Source organism: Zootermopsis nevadensis, unplaced genomic scaffold (genome assembly GCF_977971745.1).
Source record: "Zootermopsis nevadensis isolate Lab colony 2312 unplaced genomic scaffold, Znev_1.0 Znev_ptg000061l, whole genome shotgun sequence".
Lineage (NCBI taxonomy): Eukaryota > Metazoa > Arthropoda > Insecta > Blattodea > Termopsidae > Zootermopsis > Zootermopsis nevadensis.
In genome coordinates, this window is record NW_028259192.1 from 4665286 (window position 1) to 4689901 (window position 24616).

At 38.0% G+C, this 24616-nt stretch overlaps 3 protein-coding genes and 1 long non-coding RNA gene across 4 annotated transcripts in view; 2 read left to right on the forward strand and 2 right to left on the reverse strand.

Annotated features, from left to right (window-relative positions):
* LOC147871152 (uncharacterized) overlaps window positions 1-24616 on the reverse strand; it is a 299440-nt gene that overhangs the window by 11784 nt on the left and 263040 nt on the right. The gene's annotated exons all lie outside the window — the stretch shown is intronic.
* On the forward strand, window positions 2-6481 carry LOC110834335 (proteasome subunit alpha type-6). The gene is made up of 7 exons (XM_022073387.2): window positions 2-146; window positions 303-397; window positions 3204-3285; window positions 4278-4433; window positions 5392-5570; window positions 5982-6076; window positions 6203-6481. Exons 1-7 carry the CDS (start codon window positions 71-73, stop codon window positions 6258-6260), a joined length of 741 nt encoding a protein of 246 aa, XP_021929079.1. The 5' UTR covers window positions 2-70; the 3' UTR covers window positions 6261-6481.
* SmD2 (small ribonucleoprotein particle protein SmD2) lies at window positions 7247-9326 on the reverse strand. Its single transcript, XM_022073390.2, has 4 exons — window positions 9167-9326; window positions 8960-9083; window positions 8368-8502; window positions 7247-8170 (listed from the first exon to the last, which is right to left on the reverse strand). The coding sequence occupies exons 1-4, from the start codon at window positions 9169-9171 to the stop codon at window positions 8066-8068; spliced, it is 369 nt and encodes a 122-aa protein (XP_021929082.1). The 5' UTR covers window positions 9172-9326; the 3' UTR covers window positions 7247-8065.
* LOC110834333 (1-acyl-sn-glycerol-3-phosphate acyltransferase alpha) overlaps window positions 9587-24616 on the forward strand; it is a 33811-nt gene continuing 18781 nt past the window's right edge. Inside the window, exons 1-2 of the mRNA XM_022073383.2 lie at window positions 9587-10228; window positions 10382-10588. Coding sequence (XP_021929075.1) covers window positions 10562-10588 — 27 coding nt within the window. The 5' untranslated portion in view covers window positions 9587-10228; window positions 10382-10561. The remainder of the gene's footprint in view (window positions 10229-10381; window positions 10589-24616) is intronic.

The window sequence follows — 24616 nt, forward strand, 5'->3', positions numbered from 1 at the left end:
TGTTTTATTATTTTGGTGGGTATGATCTTTGTTCATATCATCTGAGGCTAGGTTATTGTTTCTCTGAAACATGGCGCGTGGAAGTAGTGCTGGGTTTGACAGACATATTACTATATTTTCTCCCGAAGGTAGACTGTATCAAGTTGGTATGTTTTGATAGTCAGTGTTCTTAAAGAATTTCTCTATTTGCATGAAGTTAGTTTTGGGTTTCGGAGTTGGATTCTTGAAACAAAAGCTTCTTAGGGGCACAATGACTCTGCAGTCTACAGGTTTGTTTAATGACATTTTTCTTGTCTTTTCAGAATATGCATTTAAAGCTATTAACCAAGGAGGACTGACTTCTGTTGCCCTGAAAGGAGTGGATACAGCTGTCATAGCTACTCAGAAAAAAGTGCCTGTTAGTATGAGGGGTTTTAGATTCTTACGGCGAAGAGTATGAAAATGTTTGTCATATGTGTTGTTGCGTCGACTTGCCAGGATGATCATCGCCCTGATAGAGGCAAGAAGTACCTCTGAAACGTATACCAATATCTATCAGTCTTCACAGCGCAACATCCCAGAAGACAACCATTTTCATGCTTGTTACAGCAGATTCTTTTTCTCGTGAAGCTTGGGTGAAAACCAGTCAGGAGGACGCTATGCAACAGGGTGGGCCGATTGTATCGTGTGCTTCCTGACTGGTTTCATTTGGGTGCAGAGCCCAACTTAGAAGTGTTACCAGGAATATCTTACAGCCTAGTGAGATGGTTCAGGCCAGTCTTGCAGTGGCGAAATGGCAAAATTCACGACACTGAACTGCTTACTGTGTGTTTAGTACCAACTGAACTGAAGGTGTCCCCACCCATACTATTGTGATTAGTTGTTGTATGTCTCAGCGAGGTCAGATTTCATGAGCAAAGAATTAACAATACTATGTTTGCTTTCATGAGGGTGTTTAATCCTTTAAGTGTCACAATTTTACAAGCTTCTTTAATGCGTCATTTTGAGTATTTTTTTGCTATTCTCAGGCTTTCTATATTATGTATTTTAATGAACCACATTTTTGTCATATCTTATGATTGGAAATCTGTTCAGAAGCCTTGTAGACTTCTCTGTTGTTACTGATATAACTATATATTCTGACATATCAGTTAATTTTGTTTGTGTTTTAAATGACAAGCTTGTTTTTTAAAGGCAAAGGATATCCTTCCAATAAGACAGAGAAATTTCACTTGGCGACTGTAGTATTTTGTAACTCTTCCTGTTGTGGCAGAATATAATACTGCAGTAATTTGTTCATTCTGAACTGTATATTAGGTCTTGTTTGTCCAACATTTCTACAGTACCATGGAAATGGGTGCTCTTCTGCAGAAGTGTGTAGCACAAAAATGGTTAACACCTACTAATATAAGTTCATCTATGACACTAAACAAGGGAAAACTTAACTAAATAAGCCATCTGTCCAAAAATTAAAAACTGGCAGGGAATGCAGCTCATTGGGGTACCAACACAATATTTACTTCTCTTATCACATGTGGTATGTTCTTGTTTCAGTGTATATACTGTACAAGGGTAGGAAAATGTTATGCTGCATAACACTAAACTTTTAAGATTGAAGGTTGATCCATCAGTAATATGCCAAAATGAGACATTACAGAACTGCTGCCCCCCCCACCCCAAGTACTTCATATGAGCCCAGAGATAAAACTGTGAATCTGCAAAAATTTAATTTTTCATTGTCAAAAAGAAGGTATTTGTTCTATGGTAATTTCTACATTGTCACTTGTAAAACGTACTTAACCGTGTGAAGAGGACGAACACGTAGACATAACTACAGGAAAAAGAAACATACAGCTTTTCTTTCCATCTACACAACAGATAGTATTTTAGCAAAATATTAATTTCTAGGCATTGTCATACAGTTCAATTATTATCATTTTTATTGTGTATTCTGTGTCACCTGATTATGGTCGTACATAATTAGTAAGGTTTGTTGTGTGTACAAGAAAAGGTACTTTAATATATCATTACATAACAGGATATCTTATTTCAAGAGTGATTCTACAGTGTAGGGTTAGAAGGGTGACAACACAACTTGCAAGTGTTCAGATGTATTGTTTACATCATCAAGTTTTCAGGTAGTATGACACATATGATATGAACTACTGTTAGGGCTAAAATTAGCCCCATTGACATGATTCCATTCAGTACTGGTTTTACTGCAATAGTGATATGAGTAGATTCAAGTATTGTTGTAGTTAAAATTATAAACTAACATTTAAAAATATATTAGTTTTAACATTTGTTATAAAAATCATAGTTCATATCATGTGAGTCAGGGCAGCTCAGTCAGTATAGTGACTCACTACGTGCTGCACAGCCAGGATTTTATCCCTGATGGGGCAGAAGAGTTTTCCTCTAGCCTCTGCGTCCAGACTGGCTCTGGAGTCCACCCAGCCTCCTATTCAGTGGGTACTGGCAGCCTTTCCCAGGGATAAAGCACAGCTGGGGCATGATGCTGACCAATTTCAGAAATTAAGCCTGGTTACTGAATTATTTGCTGCACGGAGTGCATTACTATTGTATAATACCATAATTTAATTAATGTTGAAGTTCTCATGGTTCCTTTTCATAGTTCCTGTTTCTTGTCAAAGGAATTTAAGAGACATGTGAGGTGATTCTTCAAGCTGAACAGCTCTGATTTCATCCAACTTTTCTTCTGTTAATCCTCTGTGTTGGCATCTTGGTTTCTGAGCTGTTAACAAGTCAGTTATGGTTATGTTATTGACAAGGTTATGAATAGTGTTTATTTTTGGAACTCAAATGCCCAGAAACTTTCTTTTTAATTTCCTCTGTCTCTTCCTAGCAGAGTTACAATTCACATAAGAGTCATATACCTGATGCTGTAGTGTAGATTTGGCCATTTTCTGCACATATATACTCATAAGAGGACAATGCAATGAAGTTTAACATTGTTGCTAACTTGTAGTGACTGACAGCAACTGACAGTGGAAAGGCTGTGCCCTCATATAACTATCAGATATCTACCTTCTAGTTCAGCAGTACCATCCGATGATGCCTTGTATTGAAAAGATGTAAATAATATATTTGATTACTTGTATTTTGTGTTGACATTCTAATCTCTTTATTTGTAAGTAAGAACACACCAAGAAGTTTTTGTTTTCCATCCTTAATTTGATGCTCTGTTTCTTACATCTCTGTAGGACAAGCTGCTTGATGCTTCTACTGTGACTCACCTGTTTAAGCTCACAGACAGAATAGGATGTGTCATGACTGGGATGATTGGTAAGTATAAGATAGGTTGATTTCTTTCAGAATCTGAGATAAACATATGGCAGAATTATCTCAGCAGTCAGTTCCCGTTGTTGCTTTATCAGATACCTCTCCTTCCTCCCACGTGTGATGATATATCCCAGTTCCTTCTCGTGTCCAAGCATGTGGCCGCAAAGACAGATGTACTTTGAGAGAATTATCTTGTTCCTATGCACTAATGCCAACATGACAAGTTACCAAAACTGCAGCTTCAGAACACGGTAGGGAAGGTCAATGTCAGGGTTCTATACAGCCTGGCATATTTTATCACCTTTTCCATAGTGCTTACATGCACTCATACATACACGCGTGCACAATGGTCTTGTCCTTATACGGTCAAAACATGAATAGTGTACAATTGCCTGCTATGTATTCAGATAGCAGCCTGTTTAAGTTTTGAAGTTCCAGTTGATGGATTAACATGTATGGCATCAAACATTTTCTTTTCATTCCCTACATTGTGTATTGGTGTTGTGACTATCAGTTTCCTTCAGACTGGTATCGCAACAACACATTAGGTTGCCTCAGATCTTGATACATCTGCTGTAATTCCTTCAATCTGCAGCATTTCCATTCAAAACACCATATACAAAATGCATATTTAAAACTGTGTTGGTAAAGAAGTTTATCTGTTGTCATTGCTTTGCCATGGGAACTAATGTGAGCAATACATAACCTCCGTGTTGGTATGCGTGAAGGATCCACTGCATAGTCATGCACAAAATCACAACTAGAAGTTCCAAATTGGGCTTATCTCTGAAATGTTGGCCAATGAGACAACTGTTCATTTACATATTCTGCTCCAAATTATCTCCCTGACAACGTCCCAAGTATGTACTTAGGAATATGAATTGCCCTTTATACAGAATATTTATTTTCTCTCTGTATGTAGCCAGATTTATTATAAATTAGATATAGTAAGCACTTTTTTATTGAACTTTCTAGCTAATATTATGTTGTTATAGCGGATAGCAAATCCCAAGTGCAACGTGCTCGCTATGAAGCTGCCAACTGGAAGTACAAGAATGGTTATGATATTCCTGTGGATACCTTGTGTCGACGGGTAGCTGATATCTCACAAGTCTACACTCAAAATGCGGAGATGCGTCCTCTGGGTTGCAGTAAGATATTTTGTTTTAAAGTGAATAAAAAAATTGTAGTATAACACATTGTTTCACATTCAAGAATATATGCAACTGACTTAATTGGGGCCCATGCTATACTTGTTATGGTAATCAATATTTTGTCTTAAGTCTTACCTTGTACACTTTGACTATTAACCTGAAAGGCCCAACAAACGCATAGATATCATAACACATAATCCATACACGTACTTTGCAAAGTAGGTCTCCCAAGTGGTCATTTCTCATCAGATGTGCTGCACATTTATAACTTTAACATAAATGACCTTGCCTCTAGCAACTTTAACATCTTTGGACCACTGAAGAAGCACTAAAAAGTACAAGCAAGCTTCAGAGCCATGATTTCTTCTCCACAGAAATTGAACAGTGTGAAATCATTTTAGTATTACTGGAGCCAAACTGTGTATCATTGTAATAGTAGAGGTTGATTGGTGCTACTTTACATTTCCATAATTTCTTTCAGTTAAATGACCTTCACCTTTATAAGACAGTTTCAAGATTACTCTGTACACATGAGAATGTAAAGTTTCTCCCTTTTGTCACAATCAGACTGTCTAGAAATTGAATTTTCATCATAATACTGTAGATGCTGTGCCTACCATGAAAATTCATTTCTTTCATTGCTTCAAATTTTTGGTAGATTTACAGTATGAAAAATAAATTTTCCTCTCATTCCTGATACACTGACGTTCGCCACAAGAGCTTTATTTGTGCGTGTGTGTATGTGGCTTCAGGTTTTGGTTTGTGATCAGTAAAGTGGTAGCTGGATGTTGGGGGCATGGATATAGGGATTTTCCCCTTGCAATCATGTCCATTGGGTAGGAAAGGGGCTCTTTCATAGGGATAAAGTTTAGTACAATTCATGGCATGATTAGGAATAATTTTTGGGGCATTCGATAGATTCAGGTCTGCCTACAAATGTAATTTATTTTTTCAGGTATGATACTTATTGCGTATGATGATGAGAATGGACCATGTGTGTATAAGACGGATCCAGCTGGTTACTTTTGTGGTTATAGAGCCATTAGTGTGGGCTCCAAACAGACAGAAGCTAACAGCTATCTTGAGAAGAAACTCAAGAAGAAACAAGAATATACCAGTGAGGAAGCCATCCAGGTTGGTTTTTAGAAAAGTTATTGCATATTGTTTATTAATTCTCGAAGTGTGTAGACCAATGAGCAAAACGCCAGTTTTCTTCCCTTATGTTATGGTCACTTCTTCAAGTCAGTTTGTTTGGAAATAGTTTCAGAAGGAATGTTTCCTTCATAACTTATTTGTAATTTATTCATATTTTAGTCTTTGGCTTATCACCATATCATATCATGGTACAGCTGTGGCTGGGATATGGGGTCAAATGATATGTAACCCATGGTGTGGCAGATATTGACCTTAACAGAATGCACAATAAAGACTGGAAGTGCAACTGTGTTTTTTGCATAAAAATTTTGTGGTTAGTCACTATTTAGTGTCAGATATTGAAATAATAGGCGTTTGCTGTGTATATATATATATTTTAATCCATTACAGTTGGCCATTACATGCTTATCCACTGTCCTGTCAGTGGACTTCAAACCTACTGAAATTGAAGTAGGCATTGTTACAAAAGAGAACTCCAAGTTCAGGTAAGTTTATCTTTTGTAAATTAAACATTCTAAGACATGAGATAGTCTTGAATGGCCTTCAGAAGAATGTGTGATTCATAACAGGAGCAAATTTATTGTGAATGAATGTTTCTCTTGTCTTTGCAGGGTTCTGAATGAATCTGAAGTTGATAAGCATCTGACAGCTATTGCAGAGAAAGATTAAAATATGTGGTAAAATATGTCAGGTGATTGCATTAATAAATACTAAATATGAGAATACAGTGTTCATGTTTTACAAACTTTGTTCTTATTACATGTGAGCAAACAATAAATTCTACATTGTAGAACAAAGGGCATCAACTGTTACATATTGTCCTGCCTATTTTTTTATGGCAGTTCCATATTTACATGCTTAAAATACCAATAAATTCTTGTATACATGAACATGAGACTAAACAGTCAGACTTTTTCATCTTTTCATGAAATGAATTCTTTGTGACATTATTTTAACCCTTTAATGTCAGAAACGTTTAAATCTTGTTATATTTTCTGCTGTAGGAGCTGTTTTATGGGGGTTTAAATTTTTACCTAGTTGAATTGTAAAAGTAGGTGCTATTTAAAGTTGTCATAATTTCTGTGAATTTTATGGAATAATCAAACACTGTACATTCATAAAACATATTTAGTGTTGCCTTTGAGGGTTTTTTTAATGTTTCTTTTATTATCTTCATAATGCTCGATGCACAGAGCAGTATCACAGTCCCAGTAGTGGTACGCAGTCTCTGTTTCCCATGCTTACTGCAGACGATGCACCTTGTTGGTTTTAATTTTTTCTCCATTGTTGGTATTCTCTTTGGGAAGTGCACCCCCACATTACTATCGAGATGTCAGCGTCTATCTGTACCTGACAGTACTTTTCCTGACTGATGGATAGGATGCAGAAGACCTGTTTAGTACCCTCTCATGATCACCAGATTTAACACCACCTGACTTTTTCTTGTGGGGTTGAAGGACACGGTGTACAGCAAAAGCCAGCAACACTTCAAAAGCTCCAGTAAGTAACTAATGGTCTTGTGCAGACATCCCAGCAGTAACTTTGGTGGCCGTTTGTCAGTCAGTTGAGCACTGCTGTCAACTATGTCATGTCAAGCCAATAGTGGTCATTTTGAACATCTACACTAGACTCACTGATTCACTAAAAGCCAATGCTAACATATGTAATGATTTATTTTATTAAAATATCTTTATTTCATTCATTGAATGTGAGTATACATCTTTTTGGGATACGCAGTATGTGTAGTGAATGTGATGTTGGATTGTGTGCCTTCCTGCGCCAATAAATTCTACACAATAGAAGTTTTTAAAAGACAACAAAGTGTACACAATCTAAATAGCACTTATTTTATTAATTTTCAAATTGTACAACTCTAGGATAGTTCTGAAAAGGCGAGTGCTTTGTATCACAAAAGTCTCATTTGAGCAGCTTCAGTTTCTTGAACTGTACTCGAGCAACAGACTGCCTCTTGCCCAATATGAATTTTCATATTCTGAACTGTCCAAAATAAATGAGTCATTAATCTTCTCTACATTATGAAAGTCCATAATAATCACATTAATATTGGTTTTCTGCTACCAGTAGTGAAGGTGGCAACCACAAAGCAACCATCTGAATTTTTATGAAAACTCGCTTCAAAGTATGACAAAGAAAATTAATATGAACAGTGCAGTTACACAAATCACTCAGTGCATAGTATGAGCAAATACTGTATGACAATTTGTACCTTGTCCCTCATATTTTCCATAAGCAATTCCAAATTGTGGCTTTGTTTCACAAAACAATAACATCTATCCAAATGACATAACATCCTGGTTTGTAACATGGGTACAGTGAGTGTCCTTTCATATCCCCTAATTCAATTCAAGTAAGAATTAACCAAATACACCACAGTAATTAAAAGTCTTAGAAAACCTAGTCTTTGTCAAGCTTCTGGGCATTCAAATTCCCAGTACCCATACTTGCTGCATGCATTATTTTGCTCCAGCAGTAGCTAGAGGATTTCTTAATACCAAAATGACGGAATCACCACGCAGAAACATCTTTGAAATGAACCTATCCTTGTTAACTGGTTTTGCCTGAAATAAATACAAATTAAATATATTAGCATTTTTACGTGTGTATTATTCACACTACAAGGCATACTAACATGAATCATTTGTTGTACAAGCAAGGATGCATACATCAGATAAAAACACTTAAAATCATATACCAAAATATATCAGCAAATTACAATAATGCTTACAGAAATAAAATAACATTTCCAGAAACTTACTTTCTTCTTTCCTTTTCCAGTCCGTGGAAGTTCTGTCCACATTTCTTTGACATTTTCCAACACCATATTACAGTGCCTGTCAAATGCCTTCACCCGTCCAAGAAGTTTTTTGTTGTTACGACAGTTGATCAATACCTGTAAAACATGTTAACACTAAAGCTCTTCCTAGCAAGTTTTGTGATTTTGCACCATTTTAGCATGAATTCTTACAAATATTTTGTAACAACCAAGTAGTAAGAAAGGGTCAGTCTGTGGGCAGTGAAGTTAAAATATGGGAAGGACCATGAAACTAACTTGAATCTATCGCTAAATAGTTAAGCATGCTGCTTTATCACTGTATCACAGGACAGCAATTATGTTTCTATAGAGTGGCCCTCTTACAATTTTTTGAATACATATTTCCTGACTCTTAAACTTCAAAACGTTTATTCCAGAACCAAAATAAAAGCTTATTTATGAAAAATGTTTATTATAATTCTTGAAAGCTAGGCATGGGTGTCCTTCCACAACATTGTTCTACAACAGTCTCCATGTACAAGGAAACATAATGGAGTACGAACCAATTAATCAAACTTTAATCACACGTTCCCACCTGTGTGTTATTTTTCACTGATTGTGTAAGAACTGAAAGAGGCCCTGTACTAAATTCTTCTTCTTCTCGTTTAGCCAATTCCTCTGGCGTCATCTCAGACTTTGGTTTGTTTAAAAGAGCCGTTCTGAAAAACATTAATTCCAAACATTTTACTGTGTACATAAATCAAAACTGGAGATGAAAATAAAGCACATTACTGATACTTACGTCATTTTATACACAAGATTAACTTTCCAGTAAGTCACAACTGTAATAAAGATATATTGAGACTAATGGTTATACACAACATAAAATACCAACTGCACACACTGCATCCGGTTGAAGCATATATCGTATTCACTCCGCTATGTTGGTATTCCGAGTGAGATATAAATAAGCGCAGTGTTTGTCTGGGATTTATTTTTTGGTTTTGTTAAGACCTCTTAGAAAATAACCAGCAGGTAGCTGTAGTTCATGTATGACAAAACTACAAAATTTGTACAAGTATTTTAAACTTTGGTTGGTGTTGGCTACCCAGATTATGGTTTCAGACCCTGGGTGATGCCATTATTTACTTTTTGTAAGTATGTAAGATCTACGTATTTCAATGACACGTTACATGACCTTTCAGACCCCCTGGGATTAACTGTGTCTCTCACGCCATTATTTCTAGCCTGTACGTAACAACTACATTTTTCAGTGGCATAAGGCATAGCGAATTTTTGTGTTGTATTTCCGCAATATTGCTCCACAGACTGGCACAACCGGTTCAACCACTAGGCAATGTAGGCGGTCGCCTAGGGCGAAAAATTTAAGGGGCAGTAAACACTGATTTAATAAAAAAAGGATGAGAAATTACATAAAATAGAATAATAATAATCGTCGAAACTCAGAAAGAGAAAGTAGGAAGGAATAAATATGTTTTCGCGACTTTGTTACATGCCAGCTTTGTAACGCTGTGATTTTAAGTTCTCACATAGTGGCAAGTATGAAGATGGTTATCTTCTGTGATATTATATCGTGTAATCTGGTGCAAACTGACCGCCGTTTCAGTGGTGCTTACTGCCCCATCATTAGAATGATGCCTTTATAACGCCGCAAGTAAATACCACTGAAACGTTAGTCAGTTTACACCAGTGTTTACCGATCTACATGTTGGTATTAACTGTGGTTTATGTGATCAAAGAATGTGTTCAGTGGTTGAAATTTTGTTTGAAATGAAGAAAATATGTGAACATCCACATTTACTGCCAAGTTCAATAATGAGTATGAGCAATACTTCTTCACAGTGTAAGTGCTTCCATGACATATAATGGGACAGCATTACTTTAACAATAAATGATTGTCAATCTCAGAAGTACCATGTGAGTCATTACTTTTGTCACTTGCATTGTCCCACCTTTGCTAACTAATGTATGTGCTTTCATATATGATACATTTCAGATACTGGAAGGAACTGGGAATATGAAAACCCAATGAATTGTATGTGTGATTTCTAGTATTAGAAAAAGAAAAACATGGAGAGGTTATTAAAGGAACAGACATCAAATGCTATGATGAGCAACAACAGATCACAGTCTACTCGAAAGCAGGTTCTCCAGGTGATACAGCTTAGTATGGTGAATGTTATCAGCATGTCACTCCCTCCAGGTATGGAATTTTCTGTGTATTCCCAGGGTACAATAGGACAGGGGTGTGTTGTTTGGCTTGTTGGAATTAAATTGGTTTTGCTCTAAGCATGGGTGTCTTTGTAATTTATTTCATCAGGGTACAGTGGTTTTATTAGGTTATTTTATGATATAATTATTAGGTCTGAATGTTGGTACATACAGAAGAAATTAATTTACTGCCAGTTTACAGTAAAAGTCTCAGAAAAGTGATGTGTCTAGATTCTGGATAATTTGTTTGGAACTATTTCTCCTCCATATCTTCTGACTGATAGATTGGAGGGGTGGAAATGTTAATTTTTTCCCACATGTACTACAATCAGTTAAATACGTTGTTGAATTTATAGTTTTAGCCTTATGTTACATAAATTTATTTATTTAACAGTAAGTTTTAAAATGATGTAAAAGAATTTTGTGATGTAATTCTGGTTTACTGCATCATAGCAATGGAGCAGTACCATTGGTATTACTTGTCCTTCAATTAGTTTTCCACCTATCTCAGAGTCACACATAACCACTTCATGGGTGTTGAACACAGTGTAGTGTGTGCTGGTGTGCCACTGCTAATCACACACAGATCCTGTCACTCCTCTGCCTATATGACTGTTCACTGCTCTTCCACTAATAGGGTATCCGCTGCTAATATTGTCTTAGAATCACCGATTGAGCAATAGCACTACTCAGTCAGTTTGAAAGCATACAATGTCACTCACCACAAACTCAATGTATTTTTATGATATTTCACGCACCACCACCTCAAGGCCAACAGTTTTTCCAGAAATTACACAATATTCCTAGCTCTATTAATCCCCCCCCCCCCCCAAATGAATCATCTGTACTAGATTCTTCAAAGGCATAGGCTGTGGAAGGAGAATTTATATTTATGCTTGTTCATTGGTGTTCTGGCTTGATAATAATTGCTACGTGGGGATGCAGGGAGAGGGGTGGACGGGACGCAACATCATGGCACTGCTTGTCACAATATGTATGTACGTTTCAGAAAATTTAGAAAAACTGTGCAAAAGCAAGAAAAAAATATGAAAATTAATTAATATGTTTTGAGAGAAACCGTTTATGGACTTGAGTTATTAAAGAAATTGGTTTGATTCAGGTTTCATATTTATTTGGTGTATAATGTTTATACAGAAGGAAACTTCAAGAAAAGCAAAATTGTTTATTTTCACATAACAGAACTCTGACCTAGGATGCTAAAGAAATGTTGAACATCTTGAACTAAAGAATACGTTGACATAGGTTATAGACAATGAAATGTACACAGTTTTTTTCATTGCTATGCTAGTGAATAGTGAATAATGAATCAAGAAGGATACTGGTTTTCTTTTTGAGTGATAATGTGTAAAGATTTTCAGTTGACTTTGGCTGACAGGTTCCTGTCTTTTTTGTTGATCATAAGTGCATTCCTTCTAGTGTTATACAAATTTATGTTTGGGTCTTAATCATTTTGTTAGTATGACTATTGTAAAAGACAGGACCTATTGCATGCTCAGGCTTGTAATATACGCAGTCTAAGACAGTGTGGTGCAACATCTAGGACATGTATGGTCTGTGAGGTGTCAGAATTTGTGTTTAATATACCAAATATCTTACGTTTACATTTTTTGAATGACTAAGTAACTATGCCCCACTTAATGGTACCTGCACCTTGTCGTGGTGGTGGGGCATGAGTACCTCAGTGACCCCAAGAGCTATGCTGGCGGTAGCATAGCTACTGGTGGGGCCTCCCTAGGGGGAGAGGTCAGACTAAGACAGGTACCCTGGTCATCCAGGTTGAGGGTTGGTCGCAAGGCTAGCAACCTTGCACCGCAAAAAGGAAGATGTTTCGAAACGTCGGTCAAAGCCTCGGACAGACGGACCTAACAATAGGACCGAATGGAAGAGGAGGATTGAGGAGGCCATGGGCCGAATACGGACCGGAGAGCCATAGAAGAAGAAGAAGTAACTGGTCAGAAACATAATGTGATGATTTGCTAGCACAGTTTGAGTGGTGTGTGGAGAATTGTTTTTCATCAAGTGCTTGTTGCAACTATTGTATGTCAATTGATAGCCTTCAAAGCTATTGAAGCGGGGAAAGTCTGTCAACATCACAGTTGCCTTTGTGTATGGCAGCTGTAGTAATTGGTGTGAGAAGGAGAGAAAGGTTAAGGGCGGTATCGCACTAGGATGCCATGGCAGCGACACCAACAGCGATGCCATGGCGTCCAGCTGCCAGAAAAAGACGCCAGACAAGCTGCCAGCTTTCGACGCCAGTCGAGCGAACAGATGGATCAACATTATGAGATCACGAAATGAAGGGCTATTAGCAAGGAGAAATGTCCACTTTTATCACTTTTGAGGAAATGAGATTTACCTTTATCAAAACTACATACCTGTAGTGAATTTCAATTCTGTAACAAAGAAATAAGTAAAAAAAATTCTCCATTCACACATTTTGCACGTCCATTCCATTATTGAATTTGAAATATTTCAGTTCTTGCAAATCACATGTAATATTACATGAACAAACTTTATTTAATAAAACATTATAAAAGCAGGTTTCTTCTTAATTCACGTTATTTGTGATATACAGATTGCTAAACAAAACAACTTATAAATCAAGTTGCCATATTGGAAAGCGGCCCCACAAATAAAGGCATAGAAACACTTCTTAGCTAATTCTTTCTTTTCTACTGTAAATAAATCTACTCCAAATATTTCCACAAGTTCTACCCAGTTTCTTTTTTTTCAAGTCCCGGTTTGCGTATTCAATAGCAGATGGATCCCATAGTGATGGCCGGGACAGAATTTCAATTATCAATCTTAAGGTGTCGAAATTATCCACGTTTGGAAGAAACAGAAATACACACTAGCACATTCACGCACGGACGTCAATGGACTGGCCAGACTGTCATGTGATGTTGATTTGGCCTTGGCCGTGGCAGCGATGCCAGTAGCATTTGAACTTGGCATCTTGGTTGGCAGCGATGCCAAGTTGGAAGCGCTGCCAGACGGATGCCACGTGCGATATATGACTACTAAATTAATGCGTTAAGTTTGGCCGAGATGCTGGCAGCTGCGCCATGGCCTCCCGTTGGCATCCTAGTGCGATACCGCCCTAAGGGTCATGGTTCATGACAGTTGAAAATTAACCACGGGTGTTAGATTTTATGTTAAAATGTCACTGCCTGGGTAAGACAGCAGCGGTGGATGATACAGTAAAATGTTGAACACAGGCGATATTGTAATCTATTATACGAATGAATGTGAATGAGGTGGTTACCAAACCAGTTCTTGCACCACAACCATTTCCTGATCTGTCCACTAGTAGCCCCATACCTCCAATGAAATAGAGTTTTCTTCCACAGGAAGATCTTGTGATACTTGTCTAGTTTCATGAAATACTGACTGAAGTCACAAAACCTTAATTCAGCTTAGGCCTCACAATGACATAGGATGTGTGAGACTGTTTATATGGGGCGGGACAGCATTCATTCATTATTTTGATGGAGTTCCAAGGATTCAGAGAGCGATGCCAGCGGGAGCAACTGCTCCTGGTAGGGTCACCCTTGCTGGTAAGGTCTATGGTGAGGAGCGAAGCTAAGATCAATCCTGGTGGAGGGCAGCAGTAACCACCGGTACTGGTTTAGGGCGGAGAAGGAAACCTTGAGAATGGTCTAATTCCAGAATATCATAGGTGGCAACCGTAGATGGTTTCTACGGCTGTGATACTGCGATGGGGAAGGCAATGAGAAACCAACCCATTATTTATTTCTACAGGATAATCGTGGATAATGGCTGATGAAAATAGTCGACATGATCGCCAGTGATTGATAAAAGTCAAAGCACCAGAAAAAGAAGAAATACTCTGGTATCCCTGGGGAGGGAATTAAATTAAATGTGCTGTACTATTCAGCTAGGGACATCGTTTTAGTAACATGGAACAGTGGTCAGCTGTGCACCATGCTTTCACCACAGAGACATTTTTTAAAAATAACTGTGACAAATATTCAGAAAGTATTTTAATATGGGAAGAATGGGAACACCATCAAGAACTGGGTAGAGAAGTTTCAAACCACGGCTTCTACAACAAGCAAAAGACGTGGAGGCAGTGTCAGACCTGTGCAGACCCTGGAAAACACTGAAAGGGTACAAGCTGCTATTGGTCACATGTGGTGAATGCGTTCTTCTTTCAGAGTTACACCACTGTGACATTGACTTTGCCACTGTTTGGTTCCAACAAGATGGACTGAGAGTACATACTGTACGAACTTCAGACTTTCTGAATACTGTGTTGGAATGTTATGCACCCAACCGCGACATTCGGATCTCAGAATTATGGACAAGTAAAGCAGATGTTTATGACGTATTATACACGTTTAATTAGTGTTAATATGTTATATATAAAAGCCCTGTTGGTATACGCCCTCTTTTAATACCACAAGTTGATCGTTCAGTTCAGAATTTGTTCTCGGACTGGTAGGACTCCCTGCATGTTGAATAAACTTACGTCTTTACCTATAGAGGACAACAGAACACGGAAAGCACTCCATAATCAGAGTGTGATTCGAATCGATTATTTCATTGTGTACTTGCTATGTACCACGTAGACAATGATTTATCTTCTTCTCGGATACGTATGCCTTGAAGATAAGGGTCTATCTAAAATATGTGGACAAGTACAAAGCACCCTAACTAATTATGGGATTTTAAAGCTTATTATCAGTATGAAATGAAGATAGATGATTTAATTGACCGTGAACTAGGATAAGAATTATAGATTAAATGAAAGGTCACAAATTGATATGTATTGAAGTGAAATTGTTTATTATGCTGCGTCGTTGCTGCTTTGATCTTTGAAGAGAAACACCTTATTACCCACCGCCTTCCCACGCGGAGTGCTTCGATCTAATCCTTCGTTCAGCTGTTTTTGCTCGTCATGGAAATACGGATTCCTCACGCGTTGAAGGCGTCCGAGACTGCAACTTTAATTTAACACAGCACAATACGAAACTGTGCGAGCCACAACTTTTGAAATAATTTTTCCTTTCTTTGCCGGATGGCTTGCCGCGTTTTCATCAGAGGCACATTCAGGAACTGCTTCCGGTAATGTATACCACCCACGGGTCCTCAAGATGTGGAACTCCGTCCACCTTAATTTATTTCATGTAGTCATTAGGCTCTCGCTAATCGATACAATCAGAGACGCATTCCTCCGCCATTTAAGGTTAGAGGTTTGGTGTATTGTAAAAATCTTTCCCTCAGCCGTGCTGCCCGCAAAGTTTCTGATAAATTGTCTCCTCGGGGGTTAGGTCCATTTCCAATTGATAGTTTTGTAATTCCTGCCACTGATAAGTTAATTGATCCTGCGAGTGGTGATTTTATAATCAGACCTGATCTTCCTCAGATGAAAAGTACTCAAAGTTAAGGGTGTGGGACATTTTAAGTTCAATATTTAGTTAATGTAAACATCAGTTTGTGTCTTTTTGTTACTAAGAGAATACTCCTACAGATGTGATCTTATTTTGTTGTACTGAACCATTTGTAATCATGTCGCATTTCGTCGTAGTGCATACGCCAAGGAAATGGGTGATGTAACTCATCAACGCGCTGTGCGAGCACGTGACTCCTAGAGCCGGATTTCCGTAAATTTCTCTACACGAACACGGTTATTACGCATAAACAAACGAACGAGTTTGCCGCGCATGAACAGCTGCGCGCGCAATCGATACCCGGCGTAAGGAAGGAGTGCTCCTGTGGAAGTGGACGTGTTTCACGAACCGTTTACTGATCAGGTAGTCGCCTATGTGTGACGTGCGTTTAGTTTGTGGACGATAATCCAGATGTTGATAATCCGGAAAATAAGCCTACGCTGATTGTGCAAGATGATTATATAATCTCTGCGTAATCTTAAAAAGTGAGCGAATTGTTTATGCGAGGATAACGTAAAAGTAATTTGTTGAGTTATTATAGAACCTGCTTCGTAAGGGTCCCGCGTCAGGAGATACAATTACGTGTTGTTAGGATTGTTCTGTCCCTCTTTTTCCGTCGTTTGTTTAAAAGTGTTCAGGAACACTTGAGGAAAGTTAGTATAGTATACTAGACGCGTCACATTCACACCAAAAATATGTCAATCTCTCATTAAGCAAGCCTTCGCCTTGCAAACAACCACACACTTTCTTGTTTTTTACATTCGTCCCAGTCTGTGAACGATCTGTGACGCATGAGGACAGTATATTTACTGGTGGACAATGAAGTACAGAAGGATGTTCCCTCTCTTCCAAGTTAGGAGAGCTCATATGTTCATCGTGACTAACGTCACGGCTTTATCTTGAACCGTAGATGCTGGCGGTATGTTAGAAAATTACGATGACCGTCAGGGAAGATGCCGGACGGCTTGGCGGAGTCAGTGGAGGTTACAATTTGAAAGAGTTACTACTCACTACAAACTAGCGGTTTTAATCGATTATGTTATGTGATTAATACAAAATCTACAGACAGAAGTCAGATCGGCGTATATTATACTAGCCTCTTCTAATTGAAATCGAGAGCTTTTATACGCGTGTCTAGTAAGATTACTATATAAAAGTCAAAGGATAGTCATGCAGAGACACGAATACAGTTCATAAGATTTCACAATGATTTATTTCCATTCTTTGAGGAAGATGATGATGTTAATAAATTTATGGGACTATTGAATATAACAAGATATACGTTATTTTAGTTTAAATTGGAACAGCGTTGACATCTTGCTGGATCTCCAAAGGTTAGCGGTAGCCCCCCTTGGAACACGTATATACTATATTTGACGTGAGTGGGACGCAGAACCTTTGTAGAGGGTGGATGGTGATACCCGTGGTTATAATGTTTGTTGGTGGAACTTACACGTGTTTGATTCACCGTCACAGTTCTGAAGCGACCCCTACACATACAATATTGATGATAAATATTGGTCAGTTAAGTACTGTGTAATTTCATAGTTTTCTACGCAAATCATCAAAAGTCATTCTGTAATTGTGTCTACTGGGGTAAACTGAACTAGAAAATTACTACTAAAAATTTGTGTTTGGGTGTTATTTTGACGCTAACTGGCGGTGATAAGGGGAGAAAATAAAAAGGCGATCGATGAAAGAGTTGTTGAGGAGCGGCATATACTAATCCAAAAGATTTTCCGAATATAATTAGAAACGAGTTAACCAGGTTATACATTAACTTAAAATGATTTATCACAAATAGTTGATTTTTTTTATAGAAAGAGAGGACACTATTATGAGAAATTCAGACTCCCTCCCCCCACTAGACAAAGTTGTTCTGCTATTCAACCCTTTGTGGTTAGTGAACAAAGATTTAAAGATCTGAAATATGCAAATTCAGTAACACCGGAAGCTCTCAACGAAACTTCCTCCTCCTTGATCTGATAAAGAAATATTGCGTAATATTCGCTCTAAGTGTAATGAAAATTAATGCGATTCTGCGTCACAGATTTTTAAATTCGATCAGTATTTCTTTAATCATTATGCAACATTCATTACTACTTTTACGCTCTCAATTAAAACCGAACAAACCAGATATGGTGCAATTAATGTTGCCCCCTAAGGATATCAAGTTCCTGCAGTTTATCAACGGCGTCCGTGACTCTGGCCGCGGGTGCCATTATGTGATCCTCAGCCCATCAGATACTGCATTATCTTGTGTAGGCTACTAGGAAATCGGGGCATTGTAGTTGAGACCTCTTTTCATGAGAGTAACACATACAACTATGTTTCCAGCTAGTGTTTTATATGAACGAGGCCCGGAAGATGGCGTCTCGAAATTTGTAGATTAGTTCTTTGAAAATCAAGTCCGATTGACAAATCCCAAGTCTTCTTCATCCCATCTCCACAGCTTCCGACCAAGTTCCATATATTTGACATCCTTGTGTGCAGAATTTAAGGATATCGCTTTAAGCTTTGACTTATTTTGGCATAAGATACTCCCTCTTTTATACGAAACTGTATATTATTAAATGTGTGTTTCAATTATCCAGTTGTTTTGTCTAGTTACTTAAAATTTGCCAGATATAACCTACACGATTTTGCACAGGGCATCTGTTTATAATTTTTAAGATATAAAACAGTCATACAGAATTTGTAGGCATGTTTTTATTTATCTTTATGTATATCTAGCTTTCATGTGTGTATTTCAATGGTTCTTTAAATGTCGCCTTCAGACAAATATAAACATATTTCCTACATTCACCACGTCTGGTTTTGCGTTTTATAAGAAAAGAATCCTAAAAAAGAAATGCATATTTTAAAATATATTTCTACAATGTATAGATATAGATTAAGGATGTGTGGATTTTAACGTCCTGTGGAATTGTAGGTAGCTACCAACGTTTCGGAGGAGCACACTGCCTCTATCTTCAGAGCTAAATATGGAAGCAGTATGTTCCTCCGAAACGCTGGTACCTACCTACAAGTCAAAACGACGTTTTTACCCAAAGGACCAAAGTCGATATCTTTACTGTCGTGAGATACTCAAATCTTAAATGTTACTGTATCCCAGGGTTACATCAGAATTCTCACAGATGTTCTAGATTGAATTTAAGTTAGAAGAAGAAGGGAAAAAAGAATTGAAGAAAGAAAATTTCTTCATTCACCATTAGCGTGGTGCAGACATGTGTTCCAGATCTCGTTCAGTATGGGTGAATATTTCCTTTCATCGTCTATGGTCAGCTTTGACCGTCGTGACCCCTTTCGGGGTTCTCTTGCGAAAGAACCACGGTGGTTTCGCCTTGTCTTCCGTGGCCAGTCTTAACCCGCAAGACTGGAAGAGGAGACGCGGACAAACATCCATGCCTTGAGTGGGACTCGAACTCACGGTCCCAGCGACCAAGCGGCTGAAGGCCCACGCCTCAGACCACGCGTCCACTGCGATGGGTGAATATTAATTGCATAATAATGCGATGAAATGGCTACCAAGGTCACTTCTTCCTAGGACGCTACTCTGAGCTGTGTTCATCCCAATTTAGAGATGCGTGCTACGCGATGAAAAAACAATTGGTGAAAATCCTGTACTTCGCTTTACTAAGCAGGCGTACTCCAGGGTTTAACTGACTATAAATTTAAGAAATGAAATATCGGTATTCTGGGCTCATGAATAGCTGCCTTTTAGTGAATTCTCTGCACAGATTTCTAACCATTTCTTCTCATTATTCTATATTAAAACAAATCTCCCCCCCCCCAATCAATAATTCTATGCTTTTCGTAACATACTCTGTAACAGCAACCACTTTTATGAACAAATAGTTATTCATATAGAATAATGCATTTTATTTTCAGTAAACCTATCTGTATTCCTTCCTGCGTTTCTTAATTGTGTCGTTTCGTAGAACGTTCACTGTGCTATAATCGAATGCATTGATCTGGAAACGTTTACTCGAAATTAAATAAGCGACAGATCATTTCTATTTTGCTCTAAACGTTTTCCTACATCCCGACGTTCAGATACGTCAAAGTAGTGTTTTAAAAAATTGATAGGCAGTGTCGGACACTGCCGCAGTTATTTTCGTGAAAACGTCAATCGTGTATCGTATATTGAAATTAAACATTTTTGTAATTCTGGTTGTACTTTTCCCTCATATATCGCGACATTTTAAGAAAATCGAGAAATTTTCAAACTTTTTCAAATTCACAGCCTCGTATCTTTTTTAGTTTTTGAGATACACACTTGGGGGCCAGGATGAGTTGTAACATATACACTCCTCTTCAAAACAACACTTGGTTCACTCTGATCGGATAATTAGTCTCTGAGATATGATCCCGTTTATGGACACGTGTCGAATCCGGAAAGTCAAAAATCGTGGGTTCGTTTTGCGCGTGCGCAGTTCGCGACGTCCGGCCGCCACGAATGTCGGAGCGGTACTGGCACAAACTTTCATCCTTCCTCTTTAAAACGAGACTAAGATGGCGGCGCTATGTCTATTTTTAGCCGAGTTATTGAAGTTTGAAATTACTTCGACAGAAACTGTCGCTCATTTGGGCGCGATTGCCTCCCCACACCCGGCATCGATTTTAAAGACGTTTTCACGTCAAAAGCCGCCATACTCAAGTCAGATACAAATTTGGTTATCATCACAGATATACCAAAGGACACCAGGGAAGAATATTAACCAAAAATATCATTCGTCAGCTTTGATTTTTCAATCGTCACAGAAGAGCAGACGATTGGGTTTGCTAAGCCCTGAACCTAGGTCTAAAATTGTTTTGACGGCCCGAACGGAAAATATGGAATTTAAGAGCAAAGCAGAATTATGAAGATTGAAGTAGAAAAATAATTTGCTATCAAAAACTCTGGAGAGAAGACGGACGTTTCAAAGGTGAATAAATTGAATTGGATGAAACACTCGCTGAACACTGCAGAGGATCACGGAAAGAGGTTCATTTGACTGTCTGTGCTGGTAACATCCTAATTGAATTTGGTGGGATTCGCCCAGCTGGATGCCTCTTATGTGACCGAAGGTTTCACAAGAGCTCGTCGCTGGGTCGAGATGTATTCAGTTGGCATCATTACACTTTGTATCTTGAAGATTCGCTTTACTATTGCCCTCGATTCTACGCTTAGGTCCACTACTCAGCCTTTTCATTTACCTTTTTCAGCTAAAATATTCAACATTCTTGGAATATTTAAATCGCATTCCCAATTCCTCCTTGTGGCTACTTTAATTGGCTTCCGTATGATTGAATTATCCCTCCAGGCAGTGGTAAACATTCAGTTTTGGAGAATGTGAAAAACCCCATATTGATATCTGTTTCGAAAATAAATATAATTTTCTCTTGGATGCCTTCAGGTGCCTCCATGGGCCATCTAAGAACTGTTTTTCACCATGCAGATTCACTTTCTGCATATGTACGTAAAGAGGTCATTATTCTTTTGTAATCAATCCTAGGATTACAGCGGGTATGCGCCGAAATGGATTATCGGCTTGACGTCTGCCGTGTCACAAAGGGCGGACACATAGAGCATTTATGAGGTATATAAAATAAACTTGGAGAGTTTCTCTTTCTATCGGCATGTCCTATGTTACCATCCATTACACCATTCAAGTCAAGCGATTTTTTGTAATGTGTCAGGGAATTATGAATAACCCTGTACATATTTGCTTTAATTTAATTTTTACTTCAAAATAAGTTACTATAAAACATTTTAAAAAGTTATAAATGATTGAAAACATGTTTACTCATTGCATAAAATGTTCACGTATCGCGTTATGTAATTATTTAACTTATTCTGTTGGTACGCTTCAATAGGAACCCGAAAACCTACTTACCTTCTTGCTGATATTACACTGACTTTTTTATTCGGAATACATTCACGTCTTCATCTTGAACATGTCTTAGCATTACAAATTATGTGAAATACTTACAGATTATTCTTTCGTAAACGTAACTTAATTTTCTGCTAAGGTTTTTCAGAGAGGAAAGATTAGATTCGCAATGCGTTTGCAACATCGGTCATTCAATAAACAACTCTTTCTTTGGTCAAAGTTCTTTCATGTTGGTACCACCTGCCAGAAAGTGTAATAACTGACTTAACAGGGAATTTGATCATTAAATGGTTCCCTTATCTTATATAAACAATTACGTAATCCATATATTTCTACACCTTTTGTAACTTTGTGCTCGAAATTGCTGATTGACTGGACTGGGACCTGTTCATATACGTTCTTGGCAGATGATCCAGAAGTGGTTTGCCATTGCCTTCTTCTGTGTGTGAATGGAGTAATTGTTGGGATGCCACGGAGGAAAACTCCGTGTTGCCTAGACCACGGCCTTGCCCAACACAAGTTATAAATTCGGGCACCGCCGGGAATCGAACCCGAGACCCCAGGATTACAAGACCAGCGTTCTAACCGCTAGACCACGTGATGATGGCATATGTTTGAATAAGTTTTGAGGGTTTAATTATAGGTACGTGTATCTTCACAGTGTATTATTTTATATAACTCACGAACACACGAGAGGGTGCAAATTCGTAACAAACGAACGTCCTACCACAGAATAATACAGCCAAATATTAACAGTAATTCCTATCGGGAAAAAATGGTCATATCGGTATAATACTGTTGTGAGGAAATAAGAAATGTCAATGAATATTTGACTTCCACTAAGAGTTAATCATCACATGTTCAGGAAATACTATGTATGTCGTAATACAACTTGTCGCAGCATGGTAGCGATTAACATTATCTGATAAATTACACAATGTTTTCTGGCTCATTAAGAATTCAATGTCAGCAACACACTTTACTTACGCGGGTAGTAAAGAACTTTGTTATTCAAAAAACTAAACACGTTGAAATCGTAAAACAAATTTGTACGAGGAACATCTTGTAATTTTCATTTTCGTTTACTGCTCGCTGTGGTTACACTTTTGTTTTTTCAAAAAATCGGTGCTCGTTTTAGGGTTCCGACATAACAGAATTATTTCCTCGAAACTTTTTCAAAAACCTGTGCACGTATCTTTGTACGTTCAAACCAGGAACATGAATTTTGTGGACACGGATCATGTGATTTTTAAAACTTGAAATTAACATCATGTTAATGTTAATCGAATAACTCCCTGTAAAAAATATATACACAGTGACCTAGCATCGTGTGAGATTAGATAAGTAAATGGCCTTGACGACAGTAAAGTGTCATATTTTAAATATAATAAATTTTTCATTACTCTAATTTTTATAATAAAAAGTAACAGTAAGTCTTCCGCGCATAAATGTTTTGCTTTAATAAAGCCACTCTATGATACAACTTAACTTATGCATGAAACTCAAATGGTGACATATAAAAACACTCTTTAGAGAAAATAATATCTACTAAATTCCATAAAATATACCACTTTTACTGTCCTCGATTTTAATACGTGTTTAATAGATATTGTTGTGAAATACAGAGTAAATCGACTGCATTTACGTAACGAGAGTCATCGTAAGATCAAAATGAAAATTTTTATACCAGATTCTTCAGGACATAGTCGAATGACGAACCAATGAAGAAACTTTGGCTTTCATAAATAAATCAGTATTATACCAGCTGAATAACTTTACAGTTTTGAATGGGATAGACGTAACATGATGTTTTAACCTTGACTTATTTAATTAATTCCGGTGATTTATAATAGACCTGTACAGGCTAAGAGGACTATTGTGTCACAAAACGCTACTTTGAGCAACTGGAATGCACTCGCCTGTAGGGTGGTCATACTTTTATCTTCTAACAGCTGCTGAGTTAATGAAACGTCGAATAGAATTTTCGTGTATGATGAATGGGCAGGCTCGTGAGACTTCTTCAACTGCATAGGTCATGTAATGACGAATGATTGACTGATCAATTGCTGAATTGCAAAATACGTAGAAATAAGCAGTTGACTATCAACTGTGCTATTCCAACATTTTCCTAAAGGGACTGAGAAAAATCACAGCCTCAGTCAGACCAGGCCGAAATTCGAAGCAAAGACCCACCGAATAAGAAGTAGGAGTGGTAAATTTTGTACGCAAATGTTGTTCGTGAGAGGTAGTGTCGATGGCTTAAGGTGGTATCTCGACATTTAGCCTTACCTCCCTATGGACGACAATGGGAGATATTCCATTCGACTCCCGTCCATAGGGAGTTTCTTCATGCAGGTCAGACGGTCAATGCTGAATTTTACTGTGGGGTCCTGAGGCGGTTGCGTGAAGATGTGAGACGGAAGCGGCCGACAAAGTGGCGCAACCACAACTGGCTGCTGCATCATGACAACGCGCCAGCGCACACCGCCCTCAAAGTTCGGCAGTTTTTGGCCTCAAACACCATGGCCGTCATCCCGCACCCTCCTTATTCGCCGGATTTAGCTCCGTGTGACTTCTTCCTCTTCCCAAAGATGAAAATTCAGCTAAAGGGAAGGAGATTTGAGACGATAGAAGAGATTCAGGCAGAATCGCAGATGGTGCTTGACAGGCTGACAAAGAAAGATTTCCAGGGATGCTTCCAGGCTTGGC